Source organism: Lissotriton vulgaris, chromosome 7 (assembly GCF_964263255.1).
Source record: "Lissotriton vulgaris chromosome 7, aLisVul1.2, whole genome shotgun sequence".
Classification (NCBI taxonomy): Eukaryota; Metazoa; Chordata; class Amphibia; order Caudata; family Salamandridae; genus Lissotriton; species Lissotriton vulgaris.
Genome location: NC_141695.1, coordinates 614,760,675 through 614,773,957, shown reverse-complemented (window position 1 = coordinate 614,773,957; position 13,283 = coordinate 614,760,675). Strand labels below are relative to the sequence as shown.

Sequence of the window (13,283 nt, the reverse complement as noted above, 5' to 3'; positions counted from 1 at the left end):
TAACACATGGCTGAGGAAGATAGTGTCAGCTTATAGAATAGTCCTCTCATTTTAGCTTATGTAGCACCTTCCATAACCTTCATGAGAATATCAGGAGAGAAAACAGTTATCCTTCAAACACAGTTCATCCAATCCCTGAATAGGGTTGGCATGTTTGACAGGATAAAAATGACCATAGAACAAACCACAAATCATAAAATTAGTATGATACCACAAAAAATATTTATATTGTGGAAACAAATCTGTGATCACCCATTGTATGTCTCTTTATTGTGACCCCCAAAACCACTACAATGCATTTCAATGCGGACCTTGTTTCTAAGTCCTGTTATGGCGGAGACAACATGTTGTCCAGGTGTTGTGGTAGGTCAAAGACTCCCCACATGCCTGTTGGGATTTTGGTGTGGTTACCTTAACCCTTATATTTGTTTATGTACATTTTGAGATAGGGACCATGTTGCAGAGCCTTGTAATAGCTGCCACGGCATTTTTTTCAGTTTATAGCCAGTTAATCAAGATTGACTAGCCCCTTTTAAAGTGGCAAACCAGAGCATTTCTGGTCACCAACAGTCCAAATATCACGTTCTTTTTATATTCTTCAAGCTCATCAGATCATCTGTTTAAATACAAATGTTTCGAAAATGTCGGAATGAATTTACACCAAAAAGCAGACTGAGTAAAGTTTTTGATGTTTACCAAGTTTGATATTATTGCTTTCTGATGTTTTTTACCCTATTTTGCTTCACAAAATTCCCTCTCTGGGTTAAAATGGGCAATCACAGTTTTGGGATCCTTCTATTTTCTTGGCCCCCACATGACGGATCACCCCAAAACTTAACAGGAAGTAGCGGATGTGGATTACCTTTTCTGGGAAAGTTTCATGAAGTTTTGTCAAGTGACGCCAAAGTTATTAGCAAAACAGAAGGAAGTCTCCCTCTTCCTGAGCAAACTCGATCTAACTGTAACTACACAGTGGAAACTGCTATTGGGTAATACAGACACATAAATTCACTTTTAAACAGATTTAAAATGCAGTTATAATTCCAAAATAAATGCGAAAACCCCTGAAATCCCCGTTATACAAGCCCCACCTGCGATAAAAACCATAACTCACAAATCAAGAACAATATTCATTATCACATTTCAAGCCGAGTGGGTGCCATTCAGCCTACCCTACACTTAAACATTCTACTAGAAAATTAGATGCTTGGAATGAGCAGTCTTATGGTGTTGGTAGCGCTGTAAATGAACTCCATATAAAGGAGCAAAGTGCATCTAAAGATTTTCAACTACCCAGGGTTTCCTGGTTGATTTTTGCAAAATGTATGCAATATTTTAATCTTGAAAAGGCACTATTTGGAGATATATATATAAATGTACATAGAGGGCAACAAGACAGTTCACATGATATTCAACAGGCCAGTCACGGATATACAATAGGAATCATAAATTGGAAATGATACAAGGAAATAGTGTAGGGTGCCATGTGTGCATTCATGCTGTGGGCGGAGCACACACTTGGTCCACCTGCTCGGACTTCCTTGAAAATGTGGGAGCTCTTCTACCTCTCCATACTATCAGGCATGCTGAGGTCCAATTTATGTCCACAAATACAGAAAACTAAAATACCTTCTAGGGTGTTTTCTGGAGCAGTGTTTGGTGTCAGTGTCCAGAGGTACCTACTCATTAGAGGGGATGCAAATAGAACTGGCTATAAAGAACCAACACAAAGCTGTGTTGCATTGTTTGGTGTGTGACAGACTCCAAACTGGCTAACGTACGTAGGAGAGGTAAGCCAATACCTACAAGTTGGGAACTCTGGTTCAAAGAACGATGTGTAAAAAGAAGTTCACTTCACATCATGGTACAATGATTTTTTCATCACACCCAAAAATATATCAAAGCATGACTCCTGTAAGCAGGTAAAACGCACACTTGGATAGATATCAAACCTGAACTAACCAGTCAAAGTAACAAAAGGCATAAGAATGCAAATTCACAAACGTGATTCGTAGACTAAAAGAACAGTTGAATAAAACGGTCTCTCCAGAGGTCACTTGCTGAAGAGCACTTTAGAATACAGTAGGTCGACTCAAAATTACAATCTGTATTAGCACCTATACTTGGAAGGCTCAATCTGAGCAAAACAATCTTACCTTTAGCACGTCACCTCTCTTGAAGCTTAGTTCATCATCGGCTGTGGCTTTGAAGTCGTACTTGGCAATTGCTTCCATTCTTGGAGCGTTACACTGTTCCTAAAATCCAAAGATGGGGCAGAGAGAGCCAACGCCCCTCCCCACAGCCTGGGCTGGCAGCAGAGGCACCTCGTTCCTAACAAAGGCCGTTTTGGTTCCGTAACTTAGCTGGGGAATAGTCCACAGCTAGGCCAGCTTCTCGTGCTCAGTAGTCTGTGCCAAGGCACGATTCACATCAGAGAAAAGAGGTGTTTTGTCTGGAAAAAGAAAAGAGTCACTGGTGAGAGGTGGTGGGGCTTGAACCTGGGAAATTAGTTTTATTTTTGGGATCCTCTTCTAGGATCAAAGTTCTTATGTCCATGGCCACACTGCCCTTCTCCAGTGTGTTCTGCTCACCCCGATAAGGAGCCCAGATCTCAACTTAAAGCAGAAAAAAATGCACCAGCCTAGCAAGACTGATAAACAATGCCAAAGAGCACCTCTCCAGCACCATCAACATTCATTGGTTCAGTGCCTAAAGTTTGGAGGGAAAAAATTACTTAAAACAATGCCAAAGAGCACCTCTCCAGCACCATCAACATTCATTGGTTCAGTGCCTAAAGTTTGGAGGGAAAAAATTACTTAAAAAACATTCGCAAAAGCAGCAAATTTAGGATTGAATATTTTTAACTAAAACAATGGCCAATACCACCTTGTACTTGTTCCATGACATTTCAACATTCAGTGGGCCCAGTACCGCCCAAATTAAACAAATGCCTTCCTCCCGGTAGCCAGCCAAATACTCCTCACCTCTTCCACAACAGCGCTCTCGATCGGACAACTTGCTTCTCTATCTTCCCGCACACAACCCCAGAAACCTCAGTCCCTCCTTTAAGTCACTTATTGGATGGGAAGTTTGATCTTCAAATTTTCTTTTTTCATACGGTATATTAGTACATCTCAAAAGTCTAGCACCATCAACATCAACAGTGATTTCAATGACTTTAAGAAATGTTCATCCTAGCCTCGGACTGCATACTTCTCAATCCTCAATACCCCAACATAGTCTAAATAAACAGATTCTTACAGTGGGAGATGCGGTGGAGCCGGATGCTGTAAAAGGACCTTCTTAGCTGCCAGTAACATGTGCAATATTGTGGTTCTCTTCCTGTAGCACGATGGGTATTTCACTTAGTATGGGCTTTTCAACAATTTTACCTGCAGGAATGTTACCAACTTAGCTCTCATTTTCTGTTCTACTATCTGCAGAATTGCCTCTCAGAATGCTGTCACTCTAGGAACGACAACAGATTTGTGTCAGACCATAAGGTTCCACAACCTCTACAGCACGCTGGAACATGTATGATCTATAACATGTCAGCATTGACAGCATATGCATTATATGGAATGTATTACCATCTATATATTGCAGTGATCCCTTTTAATCAGCTCGAATGACAATTGTGTAATTAATGATAGGTCACCCACAAATATCTTGCGAGAGATAGCTTAGTGAATTGAACATTCCCTGCTAAAAAAAATTATAGTGATCACCACGTCACGAGTTCAAACACCGGCAAGGTCGAATCAGCCTTCCATCCTCTCAAAAGAAGGCATATTTATTAACATTAGCGGGTTACTGTAGCGTCTGTTCTTAAAGTGCTTAGAAATGGCACTTGTTTATAAAGTTCTAAATAAAAAATATTATTACTATATCACAAAATCGCCCTTCCTGCAACAGATCGCACACCACCTCTTAACTAGCCCTTTCGGAGAAATTCTGACTACCTCTTAAGTAGGGACGACAGATAGTGACTGTGTCACAGACCCGAACAGTAGTCATGACAAAGGAAATAGTAGAGTGCACCTCCGAGTACTTGGGAACCAGGGAACCGCTGAGATACAGCACCTTGACGGCATGCGAGCTATAAAATACTGTGCTTTCTTTGTCAACTCGACCAGATAGCACAACTGTTCTGCTTGGTAGCACTATTAACCAAACCTTGTTCTTTTGCACTAAGAGTTCCCTGAGATCCCCCCATTCTAAATCTCTTTTCCCAGAAGCATTTAAAAATGTTGACCTGAAAAAGAACAAGCATTGACAAAGCCAATAAGTCACACCTTTTCTACCCATTGGCTTTAACGTTGGCTTTTGCCAGTGACATGTAGAATTTCCCAAAATAGAATTTAAAAAACAAGGATGTGTATGCCTAAACGTCGTGATACTGGGGTGGCCAAGTGTGACGATGCATGTGCATTCAAATGTCAAACATGCACCAACGGCACAACAGCATTTTTATTAAAAAAAATGTAATATGTATATAAATTTTAAAGCTGATTGCTGTGTCCTGATAATTTCTTTTAAACTTCCCCTGTCCCCACGTATTTTTAAAGTTGATGATGGTGTGATGTGAATTTATTTTTTTAACGTGCTCATTCTACTGTTCATTTTACGCTGCTTTTGCTTACCTGACCTCCAGGAAGCCTCAGTCTACCGCACACCCCGGTCCACCGCGGTCTCTACCGTTTATGTAGAGGGTGCTTAGGCGGTGTCAGTTGCTCCTAGGACGGCTGGTCGAGGGGCCGAGCCTGGGGGGTTAGCGCTCTAGTGCGTGTTTTTTTTTGTTCCTCCCCCCCTATTTAAGAAGTATGCCCTGGGCTATGCGCAGCGGGTGCGCCGCCGGCGCGCCAAAGGCAAGCCCGTCTGCGCCAAGTCAGCCGCCGGGTGCCAGGTATGCTGCCCCTTCGCTATCAGAACTTGGACCTAAACGAAGGTACTCAAGGGGGGACTTGTTGGACATTGGGAAGAGAAATCCGCCACTCTGTGCCCACATCTTGAAACAAGAAACGCTGTTCATGAAAGGACCCTTCTCATGTAGTTGGTGTGGCCTCAGCCTTAAGGGGGGAGATGGGATCAGCCCCTCCTCTCTGCCTACTGAAGCTCATTACACGCAAAGGCAGAGGTCTCTGCAGGGTTTCCTCCTCCACTCCAGGTCCCTGATCAAGAACAATATCGCCTTTAAAGATTTTGTTCTTCACCACGCCCCTGATTGGGTTTTCCTCACTGAAACATGGGCTAATGACTCTTCTGGTCCTCAGCTGGTAGAAGCCATTCCGTCGGGATGTTGCCTCACTAGACTGGACAGGGAGGGCTGACGTGATGGAGGTCTGGGTATCCTGTCTAGGGACACCTTCACTTGTCTGTCAGAACCGCTGACCTCAGCTCTTGACCCCTATCAGGCATTATATTTTTCTATAAACTTCACTCTCACCGAAAGCTTCTCTGGAATTCTGTGCTACAGGCAACCCGGCCCGAGGGCCTTGTTTAGTTATGATTTTAGCAACCACCTAGAGCCTTATCTCGAGCGTATGAATTTCACGCTCCTTAGGAATTTTAACTTTCATTTAGAAAATAATATGAACCATGACACCCAAATGTTGCTTGAATGTATGAAGGGCTGTGGCCTTCCACAATTAGTGAATACCCCTACTCATATTGCGGGCCACACCCTCGATGGGATTTTTTGGAATGATGACCGAATCTTGGTGTGCGCGCCTCTTCCGCTTTCGTGGTCAGACTACTTTGCAGTTCCCTTTAAACTGAGGGCCACTACTTTAGGTAGCTCTCATAGGGCTGTGCTGAAAGCGGTTGAAAAACGAAATCTCACCCTGCTTACAAACAAAGCCGTTGCCACTACTTTTGACAACTTTCAGCAATCCGACCTTCATAACGTTGATATGGCTGCGGGAAACCTTTCCAAAAAAAATCACTGCTATGATGGACTCCTTGCCCCTAAAAAATTGTGTTACTCGGCCAGGAAAACGCCTTCCACTCCTTGGTTCTCGGATCGTCTTCGAAAAATTAGGCAAGCGTGCAGAAGGAAGGAAAGAAAGATATTGGCGGAAGGACTCAGCTCCCTCTGGCAGAGAGGCACAAAAGAAATGTCTAAAGGCATACAAAGCAGCCATAATTGAGGAAAAGGAAAGATATTACCCCAAGATCACCGGGGATATCACCACTCCTAAGGAGCTCTTCAACATCTTTAACTACCTGGTGGCTCCTACAGTCTCTGACAAAGTGGAGCCCTCACAGGAGCTTTGTGACTGCCTATCTTCCTTTTTTTTGCTCTAAGATCTCCGATATTTATGATCAGCTGTAGAGTCTGAATGCCAGGCAGACACCTGATGCCTCCTCCGAAACCCTTCTGAGCAATTCTCTCAGTAAAATGACTTCGGCAAGTTTTTGTGCCTTTCCGATGCTATTACCTGAAACTGAAGACATCTTGCTTGAAGGTATCAAATCCGGGTCACCTTTGGATCCCTGTCCTCTCAAAGTCGTGAAAATGGCCAAGGTGGCTTTGACCACGCATCTCACGACTGTATTCAACTTAGCCATATCCTCGGGTCAATATCCTTTGATCTGGAAGGCTGCGGTGGTTAGGCCCATCCTGAAAAAGCCTTCCTTAGATCCCCTAAATTTGAAAAACTTCTGCCCCATTTCCCTTCTGCCACTTCCTGCTAAAATCCTTGAATCCCATCTGAACTCACACCGAGCGCTTACCTGAGGGACCACCAGATTCTTGATGACTCCCAACATGGGTTCAGACAGGCTCATAGTACGGAGACTGCTCTCACCATGGTGTTGGATGATATTCGAGTTCAGGTGGATGCAGGGCATACCACTCTCCTTATCCTACACGTCCTTACCGCCGCTTTCGACACTATCTCCCTTGAGACTTGTAGAGCGTCTCAAGGAGATAGGGGTTCACAGTCGGGCCCTGGACCTTCTTGCCTCTTTCCTTAGTCAGCGGTCTCAAACCTTTAGAATGGGCAATTTTTACTCAGAGTCCTCCCCCTTGTCTACGGAGTGCCTCAGGGCTCCTCCTTGAGCCCTACCCTCTTTAACATTTATGTGGCCCCGCTGGCAAGGGTGGTGAAATCATTTGGACTGGAGGTGTTGTCTTACGCAGACGACACGCAGATCATGGTCTCTATTACACAAAAGATCGGGGACTCCGCGCAAAACTTTAAAGACTGTATGACAGCTGTTTCATCATGGATGGTTCAAAATTACCTTAAACTAAATGGCGGAAAACAGAAGTCTTGATTTTTGGGGACAACTCTGACATCTGGTCCAGCGAGTGGTGGCCCCATTCCCTGGGTATCTGTCCTCCTCCTGTCTCCCATGGGAAAAATCTTGGAGTGGTGATCGATGACTGTCTTTCTACATCTCGTCAGGTCTCTAGAATAGTCGCCACTTGTTTTGGACTTATTAGAGTCAAAAGAAAAATGTCCCCGTTTTTGTCACTTGATGCTCGTAAAAAGGTGGACGTGGCCTTAATATTGTTTTTTTTTTTTTTTTTTTTTTAATATTGGCCAGGCTTGACTACTGTAATGCCCTTTATCTGGGAATTAACAAGGGTCAGCTGCGCCGCCTTCAGCTGGTACAAAATGCTGCGGCAAGTCTGGTGCTGAATCTCCCCAAACGTCACTCAGCCTCATCTGCTCTCGGTTCGCTGCACTGGCTCCCGGTGGACCGTAGAGTCTGGTTTAAGTCCCTATGCCTCACCCACAATGCATACTATGGACAGGGCCCAGTGGCCATTGAGAATACCCTCCATAGGTACGCTCCTTCTAGGAACCTCTGGTCAGCTAATAAAAATCTGCTCGTGGTTCCCAGATACAAAAAGATGAGATGGGGTGGAAGAGCAGTCTCAAAGGCTGCTGCCAAGGCGTGGAACTCTCTCCCTGTTTCCCCTTCGGGTCAACAAGCTCACTCAATCTTCCGTAGGACCCTCAAGACCTGGTTGTTTCCGGCGAGACAGGTTTGAGTGCGTAATGCTGGTTGTGCCTGTAGGTTTGTCTGTTCACAGCGCCTTGATGCCCATGGGCTTAGTCCACGCTATACAAATTCCCATTAATTCATTCATTCATTCATGAAGGAGCAGATAGCAGACAGGTCAAAGTGAGAGAGCAACACAAAGGATGGGGGGGAGCAGAAAAGTGAGACATGGGGGCACAAGGAATTGAAGAGAACAAAAGCACTCCAAGTACTAAAAGAAAACAGTTAACTCCATTTAAGCAGTGAAAGGATAAAAACATCCAATAAAATGATGGTAAAGGGGCTATGGTTCAGGGAAGGACAAAACACAAATCATTGATTAAGAAGCAACCAAATGAAAGAAACAAAGTCAAAAAAATGGTAAGCAATGGGATGACTACGTTTTGGTAGGGTACACAACAAGTCTTTCAGCAACCTGCAGGTAAAAGGTGCCTGTCGGGGAGGCCTAAACACCACAAAAACCACTCCAAGGGTCGTGCAAAGAGATTAAAGAGGACGCAAGTAAAGCTGCAATATAAATTATCAGTCAAAAAAGTCAAACGATTAGCTTCTTTGAGCAGAAGCTTACATGGATGTCCCCTCCTCGCCTAGCAGCTGCCAGGAAAGAGACAAGGCTACAACTTTTAAGTGATGGAAGGAGAACAAGAACATGGCATCTGCCGCGGGCACACCCAGACACGCAATGATGGCATTCCCAGCACAGCGTCCAATACAGAATTCCAGGCTCGCAGCACAAACGTCCACACACCCAGAGTATGATGTACATCTCATTTCTGCATTAAGGTCGAGGTGCCTCAGCTGTTAAAACGGCTCCTCGGAGATAAGGATCCACTAAGACCCACATACCCTGTGCCCACTATAAGGAGGGGCGCAGCTGCAGCACAACCACATGACACAAGAATTAGCAACCTCTATACTCTGAGGTTGCGAGCACTTACAGAAATTAAAATAGATTTTAGCGTAGCCCTATGACCTCTACTAAATATATCGTATGGGCGTTGCCAGGGAGGAAAAAAAGGACAGAAGATTTTGAGGGGAGGCCAGGAGAGAGTGTTCCTGGGATGCACGGTGTTAGGCAACGGGGAGGGCTGGGTAGAAGTAGTACTGGGTCACGATTTAGGAACGACTGCCCATGGCTCTTACACGGGAGATGAAAACGCTGCCCGCTGACGAAAGATGCCAGGCACAAAGCACAAATACAATAAGAGAGTTGCCTTCCACTTACTGAACCTTGGAGAAGCGTTTCGCTCCCGGACGGAGCAATAAATTAGGCTTTTTTATTAGAGATATGCAAATGAGATCATGAGAATAGGTCCTGAATAGACTGAGCAGGAGAGAAAGAAGATTAACTCTGTGTGACAGGCAATCAATCTTGCCTTCCTGCCTGAGGGCGGGGGCTGGGCAACTTCAATGATGGAGCATTGTTTCCACTATATTGCACGGCCGACGCCGTAGTTTTTTTCCCCCAAACGACTACACAAACACTGAAAGCCAGGCTTGCACACGCTCATTATGCCTCGGTACTTGTGCGATTACATCCTGATTTATTCAATCTGGTTTCAATTACACTCACTACCTACACACACACCCATATTTGCAGCACCACTACATATTCGTCCAGCAATACACGTGGTCTGTGAAGCGCTTCTTCGCCCCATTAGCACTGAACAGAGTTGGCACTGGATTACAAACACTTAAAATTATGACTAAACTCACTGCATATTAACAAACTAATCTGTAAAGGCCTTCCAGTTGCAGATCTTAAGAACCAGGTCATCTAAGACTACTACTATTAAAAAGTATGCAAATTACTCAACTTAGATGAGCCTCCATTGCACTTCTTAAAATAATTAAGCCTAAGTTGCTACGTTATTTTCCATCATTAAAGAGTAGTCTGGAATTTGTTCTTTGGAATCATAGGGGGGTTGGGGCACTTTGGGGTGAAGGACCTGCCTCTAACACGCAGGCAAAACTAATCAGAAATGCTATGAGAAACAAGTACTTAAAAAAAAACAGGTGGTCTGCTGTCACAATGACTGTGTGCAGCCACATTTGTGTTTCTCCTCTTCTTTTTCTCCCTTTCCCCCACAAAACGGCAGGGAAACTGCTGAAAACGAAAACATTATAACCTTTACCAACTTACATCCTAAATAAATGAACAGCATTCAGCTTCCTAAACAGAATCCTAGCCACTGGTACCTGTGCTGGTTGGTTACAGTAATTCAGAACATGGGCTGGCAGACAACTATTAAGACTATAATGACCAAACACCAACTCTTAATGCACAGAAAAATACCTAGCGACAACCAAGATGGGTACTACTCTAGTTGCACAATCAATAAAGAAATGCAAAGCAATCACTTTGTCACTCAGAAAATAAACAAGATCAGAACATGAGACAGACATCCTCTCTGCCTTCAATCCAAGCCTAAAAGTACCCCCAAATGGACAGAACTTAACCTCTACTCACACATCGATCTCAACTAAATCCTTAACTCCCTCAAGCCCACCACCTATAATATGGCATTCTATCTTCATCCAACTGTGAAATCCTGCCATTGAAATGCCCTTACACTCAGAAATAACATTGCCAACAACCCCCTCAATTAAGGGACCTTCGCAGAGAAACTCAAAACAGGACAGATGCTATCCATGCCGAAGAAGTCTACTCTGAACCCAAACAATCTCTTTAACTAGCACCTCATAATCCACCTTCAAAACACCAGAACAAAATGAGAACGCAGTCTCCTTTGAACGCCAAAACCAGATCAGCAAAAGCACTCCCCCCGGGATTAACAATCCAACATCACACCATTCTACAGCTTAGAGTTTGATACCCTTCAGAAAGTAAACTCTGCTTAACATATTGCCAACAAGAATATCAACTACTTCTCTGCATCCTTTTACAAACACAAATGGGTTTCTCAGAGTCTTGTAGCATACCAGGGGGTCTCACCAACCAGTATGAATTCATCCAAATAGAAACCTCAATCTGCAGAACTACCGGCCTCCTGCAGAACACTCAAGGGCTATCCTATTCTCATCATCTCCAACCTTTACATGGAATGCCTGGAGCCCTACTCAGAAAACACAGAATCAATATCCGCCAATAGGTGGATAACATAAAACTATGTCAAAACTTACACAGCTTATACATTTTAGCAACCCAGAACTTGCCACAATCTCATTCAGAAATGAATGTTGAACGCCTACCAACTCATTAAGACCAAGATAAAATTCCTCGTATTCACCAAACACCATCCTCAAATATGCCACCTCATTACAATAAATAAACAAACATCCTGATTGGCATCTCTAGGCTCTCACCAATCTACACTGCTCATGAATTTCTGCAACTCAAGACTTCCATAATTTCATTCAGAACTGAATGTCCTCGTACTCACCAAAAACAAAACATAGACTGGCTCTACAAAATGAACCTTGATAGCGTCACCTCCTAGCTGACACTAAAGCAAAAATACCTTGGATTCACCTTTGACATTTACATATCCTTTAAATAACTTGTCAGCAAGAAAACCAAAACTGTCTGGTATGAACATTACTGTTGAAAGTAAAATCATTCCCCCATGACACTGACTTCAGAACAATTATGAAAGCATTCATACCCTCGCATCTAGACAGAGGTAAGTCTCTCTTCAATACTATCTCCCTAACACCACACTGACAAAAGTACACTTGTTAGTGTAGATTTTACGTATTCAAGAGTTTGATGCAGTATGCAAATTATGACTCAATATGTTATACACTCAAAGAAACTGCACCCATGTTTCAGAGTAGATTTAGACCTGAAATGCAAACCAAAAGTCAATTCAAATTTATGCAATCTTAGTGCTCTTCCTAAACAGTGACAGATACAGCAATGCATAGCCAATCAAGAGGGAGATCCGCATTAGAGCATAACATAAAGGCATTGAGTTATTTACCCCTATGCATTATGGTATCTTGAGTCTTACTCCCATTCAGTCAAATCCCTTCTGATTTTAAGTCAAATACTGTTTACTTCATCAAGGTATCTTCTGATTAAATTTCTCTGTAATGTTTTCATCTTGTGTTAAATCTGACTTTTCACACTGCTCAGTAATTTAGTAAAGGATTGTTGCAAGTGTATTCAGCTGGGACTTAGTTACAACAACCAGGTGTGCAACTTCACTGAGTGGGATCTTTACTTTCAGGTTTAATATTCTCAATACTTTCAGGATTAATGTTATGCATTATACTACATTCAGTTTCCAGCTGGCTAGATATCTCAAAGATGCTCGACTGTATGCCCTTCATTGTAAGGAAGGTCAAATCTTGAAGGCTCTATTTGGGACACAAATCTGAACATACAGTTACAGAAACTACTTCGCCCAAGGAGAACATTACCAAATCAGACTTCTCAGAGTAATCAAGTCTCAAATATATGCTGATGACATTATATGCTGATGGCATTAAGACTATACTTCAATCAGTGGTGCTTACAATGGTGGATTATGGAAACTCAATACTGTCCAGCATTCCTAAAATCTACTTGGCCCACTAAAAGCAGCCCTCAATGTTCCACCTTACACAGTCACTATCTCATGTAGATCTAAATTACTAACGCACTACTTTGGGTTTCTCTCTTTATCTCTGTTAACACCATTAGAAAACGTATATAAAGAGTACAGAACTTAAGAACATGTGTCCTAATGAAGGCTCTATACAACAAAAGTTGAAGCTAAAGCAGTAGTTTAAATTTGTGGACGTTGATTGGTAGGATTAGGGGTGTTCAAATTTCAAATCTCGCAAATAAAAAAGCAGTGGGCTGCAGGGTCAATGGGTGAGATGACCAAAGTTCGGGATGGGCTATTCCCATGACAAGGTCTGTACTGATTTTCATTAAGTAGGTCTCGAGGACTGAATTTGGTGGACAGGAAACTCTGTCACAACGGCAACCAAGTCTGAAGAAAAATGATCTTCCACACCATGGAAGAAATCGCACAAGGTGGGGGGCTAATTTCCTCACTTTAGGAGTTTGTTTTTGAAAAATAAAAAACTTTGTTAGAGTTTGATGGAGCCGGTCATAAAACCTTTCTTACATAACAATGCATACAAATGTCCAAGGGGCTAGCATATATATCTAAATATGGCAAGCAGTGTAAAGGCAGGATGGCTGATGTAAAGCCATCTGCCATCCTGTCTGCCTTCACTCCATCTAACAAACCTTAAATCTGGCCCTCTGTCTAGAGTGGTGCAGTGGGTGGAAAACAATGGGTTGGAATGCT

At 43.1% G+C, this 13,283-nt stretch overlaps 1 protein-coding gene across 2 annotated transcripts in view; it reads right to left on the bottom strand.

The window, feature by feature from the left end:
- Positions 1-13,283, bottom strand: part of GRB2 (growth factor receptor bound protein 2) — a 313,545-nt gene that overhangs the window by 297,691 nt on the left and 2,571 nt on the right. For both annotated transcript variants that reach the window (XM_086930763.1, XM_086930764.1), the window contains exon 2: positions 2,157-2,452. In XM_086930763.1, coding sequence (XP_086786889.1) covers positions 2,157-2,234 — 78 coding nt within the window. In that variant the 5' untranslated portion in view covers positions 2,235-2,452. The remainder of the gene's footprint in view (positions 1-2,156; positions 2,453-13,283) is intronic.